Source organism: Adiantum capillus-veneris, chromosome 11 (genome assembly GCF_014529385.1).
Source record: "Adiantum capillus-veneris isolate H3 chromosome 11, ASM1452938v2, whole genome shotgun sequence".
Taxonomy (NCBI): domain Eukaryota; kingdom Viridiplantae; phylum Streptophyta; class Polypodiopsida; order Polypodiales; family Pteridaceae; genus Adiantum; species Adiantum capillus-veneris.
The window spans coordinates 127,459,916-127,482,377 of NC_140941.1; the positions used below are offsets into that span (position 1 = coordinate 127,459,916).

Genomic DNA, 22,462 nt, shown 5'->3' on the forward strand with positions numbered 1-22,462 from the left:
TGCCAGGCCACAGATGAGCTCCTAGCACACCTCTCTCTCATTGCACCACTCCTAGGGGGGGAAGCTCTGTGGCAGGCTGAAGTGTAGGTTGGCCCCCCTTGCATCACTATCATCTTGCTAGTGGAGGCTAACTCAAAATGGAGCGCAGGGCCCGTGAGGATGAACCAGGCTACAACACCCCAAGTGAACTATCGAGCTGTGGATAGAGCTGGCATCAGCCAAAGTATCTAAAGCCAAACCTGATGTGCCATGGGACAATCCCACAGACAATGACGGTGACTCTCCAAAGGATGGTCACAAGTTGCACACGCTGCCGACAAGCCACTATGTACTAGCCAACTCCCCACTCCTGTAGCTCTGTGTGCAACTAGCCACTGGAACAAAGTTACTACCCTCGGCTATCTGAAGTCCCACAACTGCTCCCAAAAACCTGACAAGAACTCAGTTGTGAGACCCTCCTCCTGCCAATGAAGTGCTACAACAGGACGAGCCTCTCTCCGTGCTTCCACTATGTGTCGCCCCAGTCAAACAGTGTACTAAAAGAAGGGGATCCCAGGGTGATCAGTTGAAGAGAAGGGGTCTCTCCAAAACCACTCTCCAAGGTCCCACAGCACTCGTGCTAGGGGGCAGCTTTCCCAAGCCCAAAGACGCCAATGGCTTGTCTTAAGATCTGTTGGGTTAGGATCTATGACACCAATCCTCCCACAGATGCCCACTACACGTATCCTCTGAAAACAGCACTCTGCTACTTGAGGAGCCTCTACTGAGCTGTGTAGACGACCCTCTCCCTAGATCTCAAAGAACATGGGGGGAACGGTCTCTGAGCAAGCACCAATTGCGATGAGGACCTCCAGTCGCGTGAAGGCTCCCATCCATCTGGGAGCTGCTGTCTCTAGAGGGGTGAGCCACTCTGCTGGTAAAGCCTTTGTAATGTCCTGCAGGGCACATGCTCTGCACCCCTCTCATGCCTCATAGCTGGATGCTCTGCGTCTCCTCAGGCAACCCTCAAAACTGAAGCCAGTCGCCAAGAGTGCGGGCTGGGCCCTCTACCATGGGACCCAAAGAAACATGAGACCTACTACCAACCAGGTGGCCTCTCTGAGTACGAACCATGGGGTTCCAAACAAGGGGCTTTCTCAAGCGCTCCTCCGTGCAGGTGGGTTGGTGTTGCTCCAGGCCCCTCCTCAACTGCTCCCAAGACCGAAGCAGGCTCGCAACAAATCGATCCTCCAACCTCCTGCTCAAACCATGTTGCTAAATTGGCTTTATTTGATAGAAAAATAATTATAAATAAATTATTGGATTTTTAAGTGAGAGGGTTTTCTCGCTTGGAACACCAAGAAAAATAATTCTAAATGAATTATTTGAATTTTAAGTGAGGGTTTTTCTCACTGGAGACATCTGAGGACAAATATTTCTAGTACGTCATTCAGAGTAATGACGGGAGCACAAAAGGAATATCTATAAGGCCACCAGGAACGGGTACTTCTGATGCGTCACATCGGATGGGTGACACGGAGCATCGGAAAGAAGTATCCAACCATCCGGGAACGGACACCTCTGATGCGTCATAGGATGGGTGACATAGAGCATCGCGAAGGAGTTTGTACCATAAGTTCGGTAGGAAAGGACTAGGTGATGGGTATCCTGAAGCATCACAGGGTGGGTGACGGGTGCATCGGAAAGGGAATATCCATAGTCAGGAGGAAATTCCGAACTGTGTTAGAATTGTGCAAAGGGCAAATACCTTTTTTCATTGAGTCTTCTGATCCAAGATGTAAGACTTCAATAAATCTAGTACGACTGAATTTGCAATTTTCAATTGCCCATCTGTCTGCGGGTGGAAAGATGACGAGAATTGCAACCGCGTGCCAATGATCTCCCAAATAGCCTTCCAAAACAAACTCGTGAATCTAAGGTCTCTGTCGGAGACAATTGTCTCAGGCATGCCATGTAATCTGAAGATCTGGGCCACAAACAGTCTCACTAAGTGATCTTGCTTGATTGTCTTCTTCACTGGAATGAAATGAGCTTGCTTGCTAAATCTGTCAATAACAGTCCAGATACCATCGTGCCCACTCTGTGTTCTCGGGAGATCAAAAATGAAATCCATTGCAATACTTTCCAAGGGACGGGTGGGTATGGGTAAAGGCTGTAACAATCCCTGTGCTTTATGCCTGTCAAACTTGACCTTCTGGCATACCAAGCAACTATGTACAAAATCATCCACGTCCTTCTTGAGTCTCGGCCAAAAGAAGTATCTCTCCACACCTTTCAAGGTGGTAGCAATGCCGCGGTGACCCGTAAATGGTGGACAGTGGCATTCAGTTAAAACCTTTTCCCTCAACGGCTGTATAACGCACAACATCATTTTCTTCATCAAGTAGCCATCCCGAATGGAATATCCCACTACTACCTCCCCATTCCGTATCCGAGTGAAAATATCTGCAAAATCTGTATCGGTGACATACTGATCAACCATATCCTCGAAGCTCCTATGATGTATCGCGGAAATAGCCAAAACCAATGGCTTCCGAGACAAAGCATCTGCCACACGATTCTTCACTCCTTGCAAATGGACAATCTGGAAGGGAAACTGTGACAAGATGTTCCTCACCGCATCTGCTTTTCCGATAGCTGCTTCTATGACAAGAAGTAGCATAAACTCTAGTAATCTGTGAAGACCGTAAAATCGGCTCCAAGTAGGTAATGTCGCCACTGAGAAAGAGCATGAATAATCGCCAAAAGCTCTTTCTCATATATCTGTGCTGTCAATTCCGGCCTTGAGAACAATCGGCTCTCGTAGGTAATGACATGGCCTTCTTGCATTAAGACCGCACCCAGACTACAACCACAAGCGTCACAATATACTTCAAATTACTTCTGCAAATCCGACAAAGTCAAAACTAGTTGCGTAGTCAATTTCTCTTTCAATGTTTGAAAGGCAGTCACCTAGGTGGGTCCTCACGAGAAAGGGACTCCTTTCTGTGTCAAAATATGTAAAGGGGAAGCAACCTCTGCAAACTTTCTGTTGATGAACCGCCGGTAATAAGAACATATGCCCAAGAAGCTTCTAACTTCATGGACATTCTTCAATCGGACCAATCACGGATAGTCTCTATCTTGGCCGGGTCCATCTGCACTCCTGCTATTGAGACGATGTGTCCTAAAAAGTGTATATCGAGTAGGAAAAATTCACTTTTCTTTGCATTTATCACTAACTTGTGATCCCGCAATGCCTGAAAGACTCGTAGCAGATGTGCTCTATGATCTGCCTCATCCTTGGAAAAGACAATAATGTCATCAAAGAAAGTGCCCACAAAAGATCTATACTCTCTGAAAATCTTGTCCATCATTCGGTTAGAGGTCGCTAGAGCATTGGTAAGCCCAAAAGGCATCACCAAAAACTCGAATAAACCGAAGGTCGTCCGAAAAGCTATCTTGTAGACCATAGTTACCCAGAACGCGGAACAGGGGAATGGCTAGGGGTCCGGAACAGGAACGGCGCGGAACGGGAGGTTAAAAAACACCCAAATAGTGCATTTTTTGGCTCCTTGTGTTTAAATACAAGGAGTATTAGAGTGCTTTGACTCTAATACTCACAAAAAACTCGTTTTGAAGACCATTTAACCTTGCTATGACTAGATGAAGATGAGAGAGAGAGAGAGAGAGAGAGAGAGAGCTTGAGAGACTGAGAGGGAGAGACTCGAGAGAGTGAGAGGGAGAGGGAGAGATTTGAGAGAGTGGGAGGGAGAGGAAGAGAGCTTGAAGGCTTGAAGCCTTGAGTCTTGAGAGGGAGAGATCTTGAGAGTGTGAGAGGGAGAGAGCTTGACCCTTGAGGATTAGCTTGTGGAGAGAAAGGGGGAGGGGGGTGCATTTTATGAGTCCTTGAGGCCTTGCACACTTCAAAAAGAATCCCAAACATTTACTTCAATTTTTCCAATTTTTGCCAAATTTGTTTGTAGCCGTTGGCCGTTCCAGGGGCATTCCGGAACATTCCGGGGGCGTTCCGGAACGGCCATTCCGGTTTGCACTGGCCACCTGGAACGTTAGACGTTCCAGGACGTTTCGGAACGTTCCGGAAGGGAACTGCCCCCCGGAACGCCGGAACGGGGGCTAGGGGGCGTTCCCCGGTAACTCTGTTGTAGACATCTCCCGGCGCGATTCGGATCTGATAATATCCGCTCTTCAAATCGATCCTGTTGAAACAAGAGGATCCCTGTAGTTGGTCTAGAATATCATCGATCCTAGGAATCGGAAATCTGTTCTTGATGGTGATTTTGTTGAGAGCTCTATAATCAATACACATTTTCCAAGCTCCGTCTTAATTCAACACCAACAACATCGGAGAGCAGTAAGGTGAAGTACTCGACTGGATAAGACCCTTTTCCAAGAGGTCTTTCACTTGGTTCATAATCTCTTCATTCTGGGCTCGGCTCACGTGGTAAGGTGGCCGGTTCGGTGGTGTGCTTCCAAGTATCAGATCAATGGTATGATCCTCAAGACGACGAGCTGGTGGCAACTCGCCTGGTATGATCCTCAGGAAAGCAATCGGCATGAGTGTGGAGAAAATCTTGACATTCTTTTTCTAGATCAGACATATTTGTCCTATGATCATCATTCTACTCTTTCAAAAAGATCGAGTAAACAAACAGACTGGATTTCATTAATTTTGAAACGGCCAAAACCGATACAATAGGGACAGACTCGCCCTTAAGTTTCACATCAAGTACAATAGTTCGACCCTTTTCTATTGTCAAAGTCGCTTTTCTTGCCCGATAGTCAACCACGGCGTTATTCTTATGGTACCAGGAAATTCCCACGAGGACATCACAACCTTCGAAGGGCATTATGTAGAAGTCCTCATGCCCCAAATACCCCTAACAATGCAACCGAAGTTTGCTAATGACAGGTGTAATGGCTACATCCCTACCGGGTGCCGCTAGAACTGCCTCTGCTTGTGGCCCCATCCGATCGGGTGTAATCTTGAGCCGCGCTGCCAATTCAGGTGGAAATGACGTTGGCCTTGCCTCTTCCATCAATCAGGGCTTCTTAATCTTTCACTTTGCCCCAAGCTCAGCAAAGTTCTGTACTCTCATCAATCGTGCTTGGATCAATACCCATGTAATTTGGAACCAGTCTTGCTTTCATCTTGCCTTTCCGTCCACGTTCCTCAAATGCTTTTGAACTCTTTGGCATGTCTTCATCTTGTTCTTTCTATGCCTTTTTAGGACACTTCGCGAAGATGTGTCCTTGTTCCCCACATCCAAAACACTTCCCCTCTTTAATGTAGTTGGCTCTTTCCCGAGGAGTGAGCCGGGGTCGTGCATCCTTTTCTTTCTAATCTTGGGGACTCTTCTTCTTTCTACTTTCATTTTTAGAAGTCTGTCGGGTTTTCTGCGTCATGATCTCATCTGTGGGGTAAGTCAATTGCCTGAGTGAATGGCAAAGCCTCGTTTTGCACGACTCTTCAGTTCTTGAATAGAATCTGACTTTTGCTCTAAGCAGTGATCTCGGATCTCCGTAGGAAGTCCAAAGGTAAATCGCTCAATCTGTTCTTAAACGAGATCTTCTTAAATAAAGAAGCAAGTAGAAAAAAACTCCAAAATCTCTCGCAATATGCGTTCAAGGTATCTTTCTTTTTCATCCGGAGATGGTTCCAAGCAGTTCGTATGTCGCGTTCGTACTCCCGAGTCAACCAAGAAGAAATAAAAAGCCTTTTAAATTTCAGCCATTTAACTCGCACTTTCTTGTTCAATAGAAGAGTGGACCACCATGTTCGAGCATTTCCCTTGAAGTAAGAGGTAGCCCTCCGAATCTTGGAGTGCTCTAAGTAATGCCCTCTAGAGAAAGCTATATCAAACTGCTGTATGAAGGCCAAAGCCCTCTAGGCATCTCGGAATCCAAAAAAAGTGTTTAATTGACTGTCCACCTTCTTTAAATTCTCGAACTTTCTTGCTTTTATCCTCCAGAAAATCATACTGATTGGCTTTATAGAAATTCTTCTTCTTTGCATAAAATTTGTGATCATCAGAGTCCAAACTATCTGAAGACGAGTCCTCTGTAGAACTATCAGAAACTGAGTGAAACTTAGCTTCTTTGCCTTTTTCTTGCCCTTTCGGAAGCTTTGCTTTTTGCTTCGCTTTTTCCCTTTCTTGTCTTCTTCGCTCGAGTCAGAAGAGCTAGAAGAACTGTCAGAAGAAGAAGAATTGGATACTCCTTCAAATCTGACATGCTTCTTATGTTTTCTTGCCGAGGCAAAAGCAGATTGACGACCCAAATAACCTGGGAAGTCAATTCCTTTCTTCTGCTTTTTGTCGTGCTTTTTGGCTTTGTTGGTTGCGTCAATAAGCTCGATAATCCGTGTATCAACCACCTCTTCTAATTCTTGCTCTGTAAACATCCTCGGAGTAGAAGACTTCTTGAGTGCCGGTTTGAGGGGTGGTTCTATGGCCTTACGCCATTGTAAGTGCACTTCGTCGAAGGATGTCTGTGTCAAATTTTGCAAATTTGGGATCCTTCGCAAGATTGATCATCATCTTTGTCGCATTGTCAACTAATTGTCGACGCTCCATCTCTTCAATCTCCGCCTGAGTAGGCCGAGGCAGGCAGTACTCCTCGTGAGAATCTTCTTCGTGATCTCTTCTCGCATCCCCAGATGCGGAGGAAGTCGACTGATCTCAGTTTGAATCCATAAGTGTCGCGAGAAAAGGATCGGATTTCCCGGTAGAAGAGAAATTGGCCGCGCTCTGATACCACTGTAACAAACTTGGACACTCCAAGTCAAGATTCTACCGCGACACAGCAGAGATTCACTTCAAAACAGTTCACAGTTCACAATTGATTCGACACGGCCCGGCGGAGTTCCATGCCAAGAGATATTGGCCCCAAAGACTGGCACCCCTTTCGGTATTTCTTTTTGTATTAATCTGCAACTCAAAGTACAAGGAGTAGGAGGGGTCTCACTCTCAGACTCTGCATCCAGATGCTCTGCAGAGTGGGAGCCCAACCACGTATTTAAAGGTTTACAAGGGATGCCAAAAGCAGGGCCCCAAAAGCTTCCATATTTTAAAAGCATTCAAAAATAAAGCAAATAGCCCCAAAAGCTTCAAAACTGGCAAAATCAGCATTGCGTAGAATTCTAGCCAGCTTTTGAGTAGAGAAAAGCAGTCCGTACAACTGCCGCAATTTTGCGCGGCAAAACGCTACAGCATGCCACATCAGCACTGCAACGCAACTCTCTGAATTCTGCAACCAACCGGGGTGTAAGTGTGTGTATCCGGACTGCCACGTCACTGGTTTGTGACAATCATTCGAAGATGGTTCCAAGCGGTTCTTACATCTCGTTCGTACTCCTGAGTCAACCAAGAAGAAATAAAGAGCCATTTGAACTTCAACCACTTGATCGGGGCTTCTTTCCTCAGAAGAAGAGTGGACCACCATTTCCCTTTAAAAACGATGCAACCCTCCTGATCTTGGAATGCTCTGAGTAATGCCCTCCGGAGAAGGCTATGTCAAAATACTGAATAAAAGCCAAAGCCCTCAGAGCATCTCAGAATCCAGAAAAGGATTCAAATTGTATTGATTGTCCACCATCTTTAAATTCCTTTTGTCTTCTTGCTCTCATCTTCGAGGAAATCGTATTGGTTGGCTCTGTAAAAGTGCTTCTTCGAATAAAACATGTGATCGTCAGAGTCCGAACTATCAGAGGATGACTCCTCCATAGAACTGGTCGGAATCTGATCTTCTTTGCCTTTTTCTTGTTTTTTCCAAAGCTTTGCTTTTTGCTTTGCTTCTTGCCCTTTCTGCCCTCCTCACTCGAGTCGGAAGAGGAAGGAAGTCCCCTTCTTGCGCTTCTTCAATTGCTTCTTCGATGGCTTCTTCGTGTCCAAAAGTTAACTGATCTGGGTCTTGACCACCTCTTGAAGTTCTTCTTCAGTAAACATCCTCGGAGTAGGAGGTTTCTTGATTGCCGGTTTGATTGGTGGTTCGGTGGCTTTCTTCCATTGAGTATGCACTTCAACCATTGACTGCTGGGTCAAAAAAATTGCAAATTGGGGATCTTTAGAGAATTGAAGCATCTGCTTTGTTCATTCGTCAACCTGTTGTTGACATTGCATCTTCAAAAGTTCATATTGTGTAGCCTGAGGTGGCCCGTACTCATCTTCTGCTAAGTCGCTTGAATTTGTCGTAGGGTAGAGGAGCCAGTAAAAAGACGGGTCCATTTTTAGGGACTCGTCGACCCCCAGATAATAAGGCAAATGTGTGTTATATTAGGGGCATGGAAAGTTGAATGCCTACGTGGTTAGCTTGGCTACGGGAAGATCATCGCCGTCAGATCATGTGCTCGAGCCTTGTTGGCATTGCCGACTCTAATTACCCCCCTACTCTAATTACCCCCCTCATTCGTATTTCCAATGGTGTCCCTTTTTTTTACACAGGTTTCCGTAATCTGCACCAAACTTTGTCTGTGGAGCTTTGTTCCGGTTGCCGTTTTGTTGGAGACTCCTGCTACGCATCACGTTCATTTGCACCCATCCACGCTCGAAATGCTGCAACAGAACGCTCGCAATTGATGGCGCAACTTCAGCGCCTCTAAACCAGCTCCTCTACCCTATTGTCTTTGCAAGCGCCCCATGGGCTATCCGTACACGCTACTGCCACATCAACACATTTCCACATATCACGCCGCAAATTGCGGGCGTCCATACAGTCTGCCACATCATCATCGCGATGCAGTTTTGGGCCTTAGCTTTATTTTAGTTAAATTTCAGGCCCCTCGGCCAACTTCCATAAGTTGCGCAAGTTATGATTAGAAGGTTTTCAATCATAACCCCCTTTGGCCAAACGGCAGGAACCTCAAGGTTGGTACAACTTTATCTGCTTCTTTCACTAGGGTTTAAACCCCCCTTTTGTCCGGGCTCTATCTTTTATGCCACATCATCACTTTACGACAAAAAAAGGCTTATTCCCGTTGGAATCTCCATTGTTTTCTCTAGTCCCCCGCTAGGATTTTGCGTTTCTTCATCTCCTCGCAAACTACCGATGGAAGGGGTGTCGTCTCGATCAAATTCTCCGCGAGAATCCATATGTGCTACAAAAAGGATAGGATCCTCCGTAGAAGAAGAATCGTTATGAGCTCTGATACCATTGTTACATGCTTGGACACTCCAAGCAAGAAATCAAAAGCAACACACGAACAAAATCTGCAAAATCTTGAACTTGAAGAGAGAGGGAGAGAGAGAGAGAGAGAGAGAGAGAGAGAGAGAGAGGAGGAGTCAACACAGCACAACGAAGTTCTGAGGCAAGATGCACTAGCCGCAAAGACCGGCGTCCCTTTCGATATTTCTTTATTATTGCTTCACGATGGTACGACTCCCCGAGGTTCCAATTCACTTCGAGACTCTCCGTCCAAATGCTCTTTGAGAGTGGTCCTTTGGACACTTATAGCAATGATGTCCAAAAACAGAGCATCAAAAGCATCTACACACTCAAAAGCATGTGAAAATTTGCCCTTCCCTGTTGTCAACGCAAAACGTAGAAATCCTTTCAGCCTGCGACGTCATCATGTCAACACAATTCACAAAACTCAGCAGCAAGCTTTGCAGTTTTTAATTTTCAAGATTAGGGCCCATTGGCTAGTGCTCTTTAAGTTGGCAAGGTTAGGTTTTTTAGAACCCTAACCCCCTTTAGGCCTGTCGCCATATCTTCAAGGTCTTTTGGGTTAGAGTTAAAAACTCTTAACCCAAGGTCTTTTGGGTTATAGAGTTAAAAACTCTTAACCCCTTATTCTCTCAGCCACTCCTTCCAATTGGACATGCCAAACTTGTGAGACACTCTCACAAAAACAACTTTCTTAAAAAGCGACTTCTATAAAAAGCTTCTTCAAAAAGCACTTTTCGTAAAAAGCTTCTTCTTCAAAAGTCGATTGCGGAAATTTTGGAAAAGATTGCTTTGAGAAGAACAATCGTCTAAACTCTAAGTGCTTCATCTCGCAAAAATGTAGGTGGCATGACTTCCTCTTCCAGAATCTCACTCTACAAATGTGCAACCATACATTAATCGGCTGAGAGTGACCCCCTGGGCATTCTCATAAAGAACTAGCAACTGGTTACAAAAGTTGGCGTTGCTTAAAAGCAATCTACTAAAAACACTAGCACCTAAAAAAGCCAATGCTCCTAAAGTCAACGCTAGTCCGTGATTTCCGCCAAGTTTTGCGTGGCCACGTTAATAGTACAAAAATGCCACATCATCACTTGTAAACTCTCTCGCTTCTATCTTGAGTCGATAGGTCAAGCTGCCACATCATCGCTTTTGTGACACATTGACCAACTTGAAGAATTCTTTATGGCGTTCAATGCAGAGAGGCTGAAGGGAGCACATTTGATTCAGTTGTTCAATTTGCGCTCTGCTTCTTCAGCATATTGAGAGGCATCTAAGAGAACCTATGAAAGGCCAGACAAATCCAAAGGCCATTTGTGTCTTTGATTTGGATGCACAAACCCTAACCCTAAAACCTGTCACGATTGTCTAAAGCAAAAGAGAGATCGCAAGCAAACAGAGAGCGCAAGATAGAAAAAAAGAAGGCCATATGATCGTCTCAAAGAGACCAATGTGGCCTTTGAAGTTTGACAATGTATCTTAGATCGAAGGGAAATAGAAGGTCAGCCACACAATCATACAGAAAAGAGAGAAGTATAAGGAGGAAGATAAAAGTATTGGGTACCGCACTGCTTTATTCCCCATGCTATCTCTTCAACAAATCCCACGTCTTTCGTTTTTTGGCTTTCAGCCTGCCTTTTTCTCAAAATCCTACATGTGCAGTGTTTTAGCCAGGACCGTCTAAAAGGGCACATAAAGCTTGATCTGTAAAGTTTATAATGCACTCATAGATTGGGTGAAACCTTGTGCAAGTCTGTAGTAAACTTGGAATCAATAAAAAAAAACCAAAAGGGATGCCAATTTCCAGCCAAACCCTCTTACTGAATGTCACTCTAGCCCTTCCGCATTGAATACTCTTTTCTGTTTTCAGGCTGTGGACTTGCAGATTATTGTGTCCACCTCGCTTTTGTCTGTGTGCACGCATGTGCATGTGTGTGCACAAGGGCACATGTGTGCCCCCATAGGGGTCTCATCTGAATCAGGCTTAGATCATGTGACCTCGACTCTACAACACTGTTCAAGCACGAATGCCAGAGCTTAAAAGAATGCTAGAAGCATTAGCAGCAACAAATGGGCACATTGGCAGGACTGTTCCACGGGATTTTAGAAACATGCCACCACTCCCTTGAGCATTGATACAATTCTAAATGTACGTATGGTCGCTTCAGCCAAGCCTGACGTAAGCAGTAGCCTCCACCTTCTCATTCACTAGTTATCAAAGTTGAATCAAGAAACTACACCACAACTTGAAAAGGGTTTCATCCACTGGAGTATTTGTCCCTCTAGAAGAATAACCAGTTTCTTCTAGCTATGAATAGAAGTGAGACTTGAATGCAATACCTGAGAACCACGGTTCATGCCTCTAGCAAGCAGGTCTTCCATAACTGCTTTCCAGATTCGGTTTCCCCGATAGTAGAGAAGTTGCAACTGCAGGAGAGACAAGTATCAAAGCTCTGTCGCCTATACAAATATGGGCCAATCATCTCCTATACGATATACCTGACTTGTTCCAGGGATCCGAGCTAGCATAGGAAGTTCTGCATCTCCACTGAAAGACCCACCATCACAATATCTTACCTTGACTCTGTTCCAGTTATAAAAATCTGCAAAAAGAAGGTCCACAGTGTAAAAGCAGGCCTTTACCCCCCAAAAACTAAAACGACACTGAGGGACACACAAATGAACTTGGGCAGTACACAGCCTCTCTTTAAGCTAGTATTAGAATCATAAGAGCATACATGGATTTACGCTAGGGGAGTTACTTAGAATCCCTTGAAAAATAGAGGCATTCATAAAACGTGATGACCCAAGAGATGTTTGGGCTCGTAAGGCACATGAGTTTGCATCCGAACACCATGCTCCACCCTGCATTCATATCCAATTTGGACAATGAGTGCAAACATTCATGCACATGCTTGTGCCACACTGCCATGTGTATAAAAATGTGACACCGCACCCTCCAGTTTTGTAGCATGAGGAGAAGTCTTTTAAACATTCATGCACATGCATGCATACAAAAATGTGAAAACCTCTGTGGGTGCGTGTGTGGGCGTGTTTGTTTAAGAGAGAGAGAGAGAGAGAGAGAGAGAGAGAGAGAGTTATTGTTTCCAATGCAACTGAGTATGCGCATGTATATGCACCATTCCTTAAACAGAAGAATTACAATAATAGTTGTCTTACTTGCAAATGGACAATCCAGCTGTTCGAGCCGGAGCCGCTACCTACATCATGATGATAACCAGGCAAGCTCCCATCCAAGCAAACTAGCAAAGCATTTTCAAAATCTTAAAAGAGTTAACCTTGTTTGGCATGTAGACGAAGTCACACAAAAACGATAAACAATGTTAACTAGCACAGCAAGATGACAACTCATAGTGTTGTAAGAAAATATTGGCTTGGCTTTGCACATTCTCTTGATTGTATATAGAGGTTTGCAAACAAGTTAACTTCTGCAAAGTCTCTAATTGTGAATGCAAAGTCTCTCATTTCACAATTACTGTTTGCCGTTGAAGGTCTTTCAGTTTTCTTTTGTTACTATCTCATGTGAACAAATTAAGTAGGGTTTAATCCACAAGGGGACCTCATCCATAACCACAACAATAGAACCAAAGACCTCCTGACCGAAAGCGTGCTACATGTTTGTCCATGTGCACACACATGCAATCAGGAAATTCCCATAACATGTCTGCACACATTCTTCCACTGAAAAAATCGTCATTCTTGAAAATATTGAGATGGTTACCTGCACCCCTTGCATCAGCACCATGGACCAGTGTCAGCTCGATGCCAATGGGAGCCCCTGCATGAACTTATAAGAGTGAGGATCAAAACAAAAGAAAACAACAGTACATTGCGTAAAACAAGCAAAGATCATGTCAACATGCAGAGATACAAAACCCATACCTTGTGCAGGACAGCTGAAGGTGACGATGAGGAAGTACAGGGAAACCACAAATAGCCTCGCAAGAAGGCATGGCATGACTGGGTTTGAGCTTTAGGAGGGAGAAAAAGAGGAGGCACAGAGCTAACAAAAGACGCATGCCATGAGAGCATGCAAGCATTAATCTCCTTTTGAAGAGCAAAGGGTTCATCATGAACGCTCCAAAGTTTTTGAAGAGAGTTCTTCAGCTCTGTGAACGGGATCATGCGTCGTGTGTGTGTCCGTGTGTGTGTGGAGAGAGCGCGTTAGCTTTCAACGTCAAGGTGCGTTATGCCCTCAAGCTAGCCATGTTACTGATCAGGCAAAGTGATGGTACAAAATTCATTTTCTTGATCAGCTGGCAAAGAGCCCGCGTTCTAGACTAACCACCATGTCTCATACTACACGCAACAAACTTACGTACCACTGTCTACCGCATTGTGCTTCTGCGCAACAAAAGAGTAGCAAAACTGCATGCAGCTTTGCTCTTTTTGCAGAGGCAGGACAGTTGGCAAGTTAAAGAACGAGAGACTCTCAATCCTCTACACTAAAGACCATTGGGTCTTAAATGAACCCCGGGAGGTCAATCTCACGGTGCAAATTTGCATGTGGGAATCGCGATCCGCTAATGGACGATAGAAAAAAAACTGCAACGTCACTTCTTCCTTTAGGGAAGGGTTGGAGCGAGCTTCGCCTCTTTCTCTGCAGCCTGCGAGGCCAAGGAACCGAGAGTGCTCAGGTTGGTGTTGCGGCAGGGCGGAGCAGCGGTGTCGCTTGCTGGAGGTGGTCGGCCGGTGGATCTTGGAGGGCGCGGCTCACCCTGGGGATGGGTGGCCGGGCGCCTACACCCCATCTGTCTACGATCTCCTTATGCCGGTCCTCCTTTTTTTTGGCTCCTTACCCATCTCAGGGTTAAAATGGCGGCTGAGGTTTCGACTTTGGGAATGATGCGCCTATGGGTGATGGGGAGGTGGTGGCAGCCTTTCTCTGTTTGTGGCATCCTCAAGCCTGTTGTTCCACTCTCTGAAGGTGCTTGGCCCACCTCAACGGCCTGGTCTCGGGGCATGGCTCCCTTTTTAGTTTGCGGTCTACTCTCTTTGGTAGTGCTTTGTTCGGCAGTGCGATGGATTGTTTGCTCTTTTTGGTGGAGGCTCCTAAGTGGCCGGTGATGGAGCGGGTGGGCTCCTCCCCTTGTGACATGCTTTGTGGTTTTTGTTGTGTTCTGCTACTACCCCTGCGTGGGTGGAGCTGTCCCCGGTGGCAGAGGGCAGATCTCCTGTGGCAACCTGCAGTGTGGTGGTTTCGAGGGTGGCTCCCTGATCAGCTAGACTTCGGGTTTATCTCATTATGGTGGTTATTTTTCTGCTACGGGATGGCTCCCCTTGCTAGCCAATGTATCTGATCTCTTTATGTCTCCTTTTTGAGCTCCTTATGTCTCTATGATGCCCTGGCTCAGATGATGAGCAGGGCTGGATATCATGTAATTTTTTTGATTGATAATATAATCTCACTCACTTCTGTGAGTTCTGCTTTTAAAAATAAAAAAAACCATCCTCCCACCTTGGAAGGTCTATTAGGAAGAAAAAGAGGAGGCACAAAGCTAACAAAAGATCGCTTAAGCCATGATTCTCATGCACTTGATCCCAAGTGCCGAGGCTTCATGCAAGACTCGGTGGGAGTTAGTCTTTAGGTCTCTCAATCACCCAAGTGTGGTAGACTCGATTATCCCATTTCCCTCTTCGTAGAACAAAACTCGTCTCTTAGATTTTTCATGTCTCTTAGTCATAACAGAAGAAGCAAAGGAGGAGGATATATCATGATATCACATAAACAATTCCAAGTTTGGGGGGCAAGGGTGATGTACAACACATGAGTGGCGAGTCATTCAATGTGTCAAGTCACTAAGCTAAGACGCCCTCCATATCCTAGTTTAGTTTAAATAATTAACACCCCTTTATGGCGTGCCCAAAGGGCAAAGGCTATAGAGATGCCTTCTCTTTTTGCTGACTAAAATAGAAAAGAGGTTGAGTTGTATTTTCAAACATTTTTTGATAGGCCAAAAATGTCGATTGGTTGAAGTAAGATAGTGGGCACTCATTTAAATGAAAAGTGTGTAAATCTAATGATGGACATGTGATGATATTTTTTAATTAAATGTTCAAATTATTCGATTGCTTGTAATAGATAGTGAAGCATTTACTTAAGATATGTGATGATGGGAATGAAAGGGGTGAATAATACATTATTGATATTCGTTCAACTTGAGCCATGCATTAAGCAAGTGGCCTCAAATTTTGGAAAGTGGGCTTATTAATAAGAATCTCAGGAGATTTGTCTTTGGTTTTTAGGGGAAAAGGGGGGTGAGGCCAAAGAGAGAGAGATTTTTGGGATTCTTTATAGGGTAGGGTATCTTACAGAATACCCTCTCTAATTCCAAGAGGGAAAGTCCAATGAGGTCTTCACGTCAGGACTCCAGCTCTGTGAGGGGCCTATTGAGGCGGCAGGTGGAGCAGGTTGAAACATGAGGTTCAATGTTGAACCGCAATAGTTACTGGGTGGCTACAGAGGACACTACACATAGGTGCAACTGGAGGGAAATGCGATGTGGTGAAAAGAGCATGATATGATGAATGTGAAGCAAAGATGGAGATGGCATCTGCGAGCAGGAGGACCATGAGAGAGAGAGACATCCCAGGTGTAGATCGGGATACAGAGGCAAGGAAGCTAAAACAGGCAACAATCGTGGGGGGTTGGCGGAACTTCACAGAGTCCATGACGCTCACAAGTCCATAATGTTTGCCTCTAGATATCAAAAAAACAACCTTGACTTTGACAGAGAAACAGTTTGAGTTCAGGGTTTTCTCTCTCGTTCTTAACAGCCCACGGGTGTGTGTGTGTGTGTGTGAGAGAGAGAGAGAGAGAGAGACCTATCGACAGAGTTCTAGCTATCTCGTCCCCCTTCACTCCCACTGAATCCTTGCAATTCTAAAGCAAAGTATCCTCTCTGCAAGCCCCCCCACCCCCAAATCGGTGCCTATGTGTGCTCAACCCCTTGATGGCGATAGCTCTCTCTCTCTCTCTCTCTCTCTCTCTCTCTCTCTCTCTCTCTCTCTCTCTCTCTCTCTCTCTCAATTGAGGGCATGTAGCCTATGCAGCAGTGATGCCTTTTTTTTTTTTCTTTGTGTGTGTTGACAGACTAGTCGAAGATATGACTCTCTCTCCCTGCAAGCCTAGCAAAATGTTTGTCTTTGCAGGTTTTGTACCTTTCACATAATGGCTTTCTAGGTGATCTGCCCAGCGAACTTGGTTCACTTTTAGGGCTTCTCATACTCAATATTAGCAACAATAGCATCTCTAGCAGCCTTCCAAAAGAGTATGGTAATCTTCAGTTCCTCGAGACCATAAATCTGAGCAGAAATTTTCTCACAGGAAGTATACCACTAGAATATGGTAACCTTGAATCTCTTATGTATATGTTGTTTCCCACAAACCGGCTTACAAGTGCTCTCCCTGCATCTCTTGGCAACTAAAGCAACCTTGTTGAGTTTTGAGCTGGCAACAATGCTTTGACGGGGACTATCCCACCTGAATTGAGCGAGTACAACAGCTTGGAAGTTCACACACACACACACACACACACACACACAGTGCAAACGATAGGTCATACTTTGGCTACATCCATAGGGACAAACGATCTGTCTGAGGGTGAGCAATGGCTAGGGGGTTTCCCAAAGGCGGGCATGACAAGGGGTGGGGCGGTGCCACACAGACAAATGATGGCGACAGGTCCCTATTTTTTATTTAAAAAATTGACTATTGATCCAAAACTAGCTTGACTTGCAATGAAAACATTGAGGATAGACAGTCATGTTTCTTTGCTATTTGAATGTCCCAAGATACATGTGCTTAGTCCTTGATTGCAGATTTAACATTGTGAACTTCATTGAATACCCTCCAAGGTTTAGTCCCCCTCTCTTTGCATTTATATTATGGTAAGAGCTAGCCAATTTCTTTTGCTTGAACCGTTGGAAAAAAGGGCACATTTAAAGCTTTCCTAAATTTTAGGTTAATATGTTGATGGAAATGACTTTTAGGTTAATAATATTTGAAGCATTTGCATGTATTTACACTAAAACTTTTACAACTTTACAAGTTTTCTTCAAGGCAATCTTTAAATCTAGCCACATTTCCGTAAATGATTTAGCTAGTTAAAAGTAAGATTTTTATTTGAAGCATAAATTTTATCATATGACCAATCTATCAATTCTAGGAAGGCCTTGTGATTTTATCACTTGTTTTCCTTCACTAATATAGCATGTGTGTTCAAGTGAAGTGGTTAGCTCACAACTTTCTCTAGTGCAAATTTGTCGTTAGCTCAAGTGAAGTGGCTAGCTCACATATCTCTCTAGTGCAAGGTTTTGGGTTCAAAGCTGAGTGCATGTGGGTCCAAATCTGCTTATGACCAGGAATGGTTCGCAATAAGATATGTACAAGTGTCCAGTACCATTCTACCCCACCTCGGTCCCTCATGAATGTTGTGTTGGTTAGTCTCCAGTCCAAACAGATCCAAATGACAAGGGGTCCTATTTATACGGAGCAAGGTTGACCTACATAAGGAATTTTTTTGGGTGGACCTTCGATGTGTTTTTCAAATGTCTTCTCAGTGCTTGGGGGGTTCACTTACAAAAAATGTGCCTATCATGTGAGGTCAATATCAGGGTATCAAGATCCCTTTGAACTTAGAGAAATAGAATTACATAAGGGCTAGTTGTTATAATTTTTTTTTTAAATTGCAAATTTAAAAAAAAAAGGTTCATTATATCCCTTGAAAAGTTCACAGATGTCATGAACACACGTGATATAGGAGGTTTACATATAGTGACCTCCTTGGGTCTCATCAGTATTAGAGCAGGTTGAGATGCTTCATATATGGGCACGCCATTGCACTTTCTTGAGTGATTTTTTGTAAAATGGGTCGTAGAAATATCATTAGCGTTTCAAGGGTATTTTTACCAGGCGATGAATGGTTCCCTTTCAAAGTTTCTTGAGGCCCAATATCTTATTATGAGCAGCATAGAGTAAGGTACACTACAAAGAACTGGGGATTGATACGGAGCGCGAGCTTTTGGAGTGAGCTTTTTTCCTCTTTTTGCTTAAGTTTCATAGCTCGCTCCAAAAGATTATAGGATTTGATACAAAGCGAGCTTCTGGAGCGAGCTTTTTTTCTTCATTTTCTCCCTCTCCTCTCTCTCTCTCTCTCTCTCTCTCTCTCTCTCTCTCTCTCTCCCCCCCAAAATTAAAAAAAATAAAAAAATCTATATGTTTAAAGTGAAAATGCAAAAGATAAGTACATTTTTTTTAAAATAGCACTCAAAGTTGGTACCCCCTATTGGCTCGTTCCGTAATTTGTTCATTTTTTAAGGAGATTCCTCCCAACCATCCTTGCGTCCCATTGCTTGCTTTGAATTCATATCTCACTCTCTAAAAGGGGATGTCAAAGTCGAACTTGCACGGTTTCATGAAGCTATGCTTTAAGATGGCTATCATAGCCAACACACCATCCACATGATCCCACTGCAAAAAGGCAACCTATATATTTTAAAAAATCATGAACGTGATTTGGGTCCCCAACTGCCAGCTCTAACGCAATCGTCGTGGCCCCTCCTCATCTGTCCCCCACATTGACTGACGCTTCGTAGCCCTGCCTCCTCTATTTCGGACTATCCCCTGTTAAATGGACATCGCCTCGCATCAACTTAGATTCTCCTTTTTTATTGAATTCACTATAGTTGGTACCCCCTACTATGCCAATAGCAAAAGTACGGCATTATTTGCCATTATTTAAAGCAGCAATACAACCAATGTTTGAAACAAACCGGGGTTTAGTGTATTTTAACCGGCTAAAATTGCAAAATCCTGGCCAGATTTGAGCTTGTCTTCAAGAAAACCAAGAAAAATTTACAAGTTTTATTGTATATACCTGCAAATGCTTCAAATTTTGATCTTAGAACCCTTATTTTCTTCGATTAGGAAAAATGTTTATGGAAAGTCGTGAGTACAACTCAAAGTGCCTTAGCCTACTACAAAAGAGGAACAAGTTGTCCTTGAACCTTACATTTTGCTACAGTGTTGTCGTACCTGCCAATATGTTGGCCCTCGATGAATACATTTGGGATTGTTCATTGACCAGTCCATTTTCCCAAAGCTGCTTGCGACTCAACTCCATCTGACTCTTGGTCGAATTTCGCAGCAGCTCGACTTGTTTGCAGTAAGGGCAATAGCTCATGCTAAACATACCGATGGGATTGTTGGCAATCGGATCTTTGGCTTGGGCATGTGCAAACTTAGGAAACAAAATTAGGAAATATCTCTCTCTCTCTCTCTCTCTCTCTCTCTCTCTCTCTCTCTCTCTCTCTCTCTCTCTCTCTCTCTCTCTCTCTGTGTGTGTGCGGGTCGCCGCGATCGGACGTCTTCAACATAATGACTCGGATGGGGCACGGAGACTCTTTGAGGTTGTCAAACCTCAAGAAGTGAACCTAACAATCAAACACAACAACTCAATAAGCAAACCAAAACTCAATGATTGAAAAATCTACCTATGTTCTTTCTCACCGCCCTAGGTCATCACACCATTTCAACACTCGAACTCGAAATACAACGAAACTTTAGGAGGAGGTCTAAGACAGTTAGGGGCACTACCCTACCAAGTCAGGTTGCAATTTGATAAGGTACCAAAATCACGATCCATCATGAAAAAGGTTCTAAAAACTGCAACAGAACTATCCAAAAAGGTCGTTCTATGGTTTAGGAACACTCTCCTTTGGTCAAAACATCAAAATTTAGTGATTTAAGTACTCAAATATGAAGATTAGGCTTACTGATGTGCAGTCGCAAACCTCAAAAAATTTGACAATGCTCACACTTGAATGAAAGAGCAAAGAGAGAGGAACACAATGCAAGTTTTAGAATCAAAATCGGATTAACTAGTCATTAGTTGTGATGATTATAAGTTGAAGCTTAGGAGTTGCTGGAGCGTACATACAAGAAAGCTCTTTCTCTACAAAAGATAAACCGTTTTTTTCACATTTAAATTATTGATCTTTATACCTAGGGCTTTCTAAATGGCTAGTGGCCGGCTCACATGGACCTTTACAAATATCATGACAGAATTACAACTCATGGAATTGACCTACTACTATGGAATTAGGATTTACATAGAGTATCACTACACTAGCTCAAAAAAATAACAGAGTACAAACATGGTGTCCGCCGGCTACGCGTCTGACTAGGTGGACACATGTTCCGTCAATCTGCTAACATTCCCCCCTTCCTAGCTCATATCGTCCCTTGACACGACCACGTGCAATCTTGTCATAAGGGTTGTCGTCAGCTTTTTCTTCAAGGTTAGTCTTCAGCTTGGGAAGTGTTATGTCGTTTATGATGCTCCCCCTTCCTTGAGTGATTCATATCTCCTGTGTTCTGGCTGATGTTTGTTTTGGACTTTGATTGTTGAGGCAATTTAACAATTGTTTGTGTATTCTCCTTTTGATGCCACTTTTGGCCTTGAAGATAGCTTATGGTGTTGCTTTCCTTTGTTAGAATTGAGCTTCTTTTGTTGTTGAGTTGATGATGGAACTTTTCTCTTTGGTTCCACTGCAACACGAGTCATCTGCAATATTTTGCCAATTTTGAAGCACTATGTGAGCTACTTCTGATGGTTGTGGATAACTCTCTTGCTGAATTTGTCATTGCTTGTTGTTGTAGTCCATTCTCCAACTTGACAATGTTTTAAGGAGCTTTGTTTGTCTCCCTTGAAGGGAAGAGATGCACTTGATAAGTATGTTGGGATCTGCAGTTGTAGCTCCAAGTTATTATCGATTGATTTGGGTAGCCACTTTCTATTTGCTCATGTAGAAGAAATATATACAAGAGAATGGTGATGAGCATCTTTAGATTAGGGTCTTAAAACTTAGATGAACAAAGGGAACAAACGGTGGGAAAAAAGTGCCTTTGGTTTACGCTCTTATTGGAGTTGAGAAGTGGGACTTTAAGTACCTGTCATGCAAGGTGAGTGCTTGGGAGAAACAAAGAAAGAGTGCCTAATGCAAGTGCCAATTATGGGACACTCTATATGCATATGAGAAATTTGTCGAACAAAAGCATACAGTGTGAAAGATGGAGTTGATGGGTGCTTCAAGGAACAAGTGTAGCACATGTGACATCAAATGACGTCTCAATAGCTTCCATGTTTTCAAGAAGGGTTTTCCATGTAGAAGATTCTCCACTCATACCTCACTCTGCTCAGTGTGTGAGTATTTTTTGGATTTCCTCCTTCACTTTGCCAGACGTAAAATACATAGACTTTGACTCTTATGCTCACCTATACCAACATGAGTGACACAACATAGATATAGGTTGGGGTGTAGGCCATGTGGGAATGGAAAACCACCCTTACTCACTTTTTACCTAATGAATATAGGGAGAGAAAGTGAGAGTTTTGAACACTCTCTCACTTTCCTCTCCACTAACCCACCTCTCTATGTAGCTTCTCCTTCAGCCCCTTCTCCCTTCTCCTTCCCTCTCTTGCACACATTTCGTACACACACAAACCGACTCAACATTAGAGCACAGATGGGAACAACAAGGGTTTGCATTGAGGTGAAGAACCGGTAGTTTGAGCTTGAGAATTGAGCAAATCGGCAAAGCTTTGCAGAGAATGGTTGAGAACTACACATGCAGTCGAGATTAAGAGAGTCAAGATTAAGAGAGCTTGTGTGTGCACACAGCAAGCCTTTGGCTTGAGTCGGGAAGGAATTGAAGCAATTGAAGCACAACCAAGCCTTGCAATTGCAGCTCATGAGCAAGCAGGGCCGAATCGGGCAGTGATGCAAGCATGACACACAAAAGGGGCAACAACTCGACATCTGCAGAATCGGGTTGAGCAGGTCGGAAGCTTGTCAGTGAATCCAAAGCAGAGCATGTGTATCCTTTGTACGCTCATGTGTGCACCACCGATGTGTGCAGGTGCAAGTGAGTAAGACCAACGTCATCCGGCATCGACCCGAGTTCAATCATACGACCCCGATCTGACTCGGCATCTACGACTCGACACCAACTTCAAGCATAGTTGTCTACGGCTATTCGGCTAGCCACTCCAGTGACCCATCCGACGGTGGGAGACGGCATCGACACTTTTTGGCACCGGCTTGATATTCTTACTCATTATGGCGGATTTCTCGATGTCCGACCCGACACCGGTTTCATGTGGACGACCTTTTCCTACAATCGACAACTATACTTGCCACACGTACGGGTGAGGTACCTCTACCATAGAGGAATGACACCCGACATCGGCAATGAGCGCACCAATCTCGCTGTACG

General features: G+C 44.2%; 1 protein-coding gene across 4 annotated transcripts in view; it reads right to left on the bottom strand.

Annotated features, from left to right (window-relative positions):
* The window catches only part of LOC147447987 (pectin acetylesterase 8-like), a 29,549-nt gene extending 16,006 nt beyond the window's left edge, over positions 1 to 13,543 (bottom strand). The window contains exons 1-6 of one of the 4 annotated variants that reach the window (XR_015189664.1): positions 13,066 to 13,533; positions 12,905 to 12,961; positions 12,343 to 12,425; positions 11,901 to 12,027; positions 11,662 to 11,765; positions 11,503 to 11,589 (exon numbers count right to left, since the gene is read on the bottom strand). Coding sequence is in view for 3 of the 4 variants with exons in the window: in XM_086523881.1 (XP_086380007.1) it covers positions 11,503 to 11,589; positions 11,662 to 11,765; positions 11,901 to 12,027; positions 12,343 to 12,425; positions 12,905 to 12,961; positions 13,066 to 13,141 (534 nt within the window). In the remaining variant the exon portion in view is untranslated. Of the gene's footprint in view, positions 1 to 11,502; positions 11,590 to 11,661; positions 11,766 to 11,900; positions 12,028 to 12,342; positions 12,426 to 12,904; positions 12,962 to 13,065 lie in introns of all 4 variants that reach the window. The other 3 variants (XM_086523882.1, XM_086523881.1, XM_086523883.1) reach the window with 3 other exon arrangements.
* Positions 13,544 to 22,462: the final 8,919 nt, after the last annotated feature.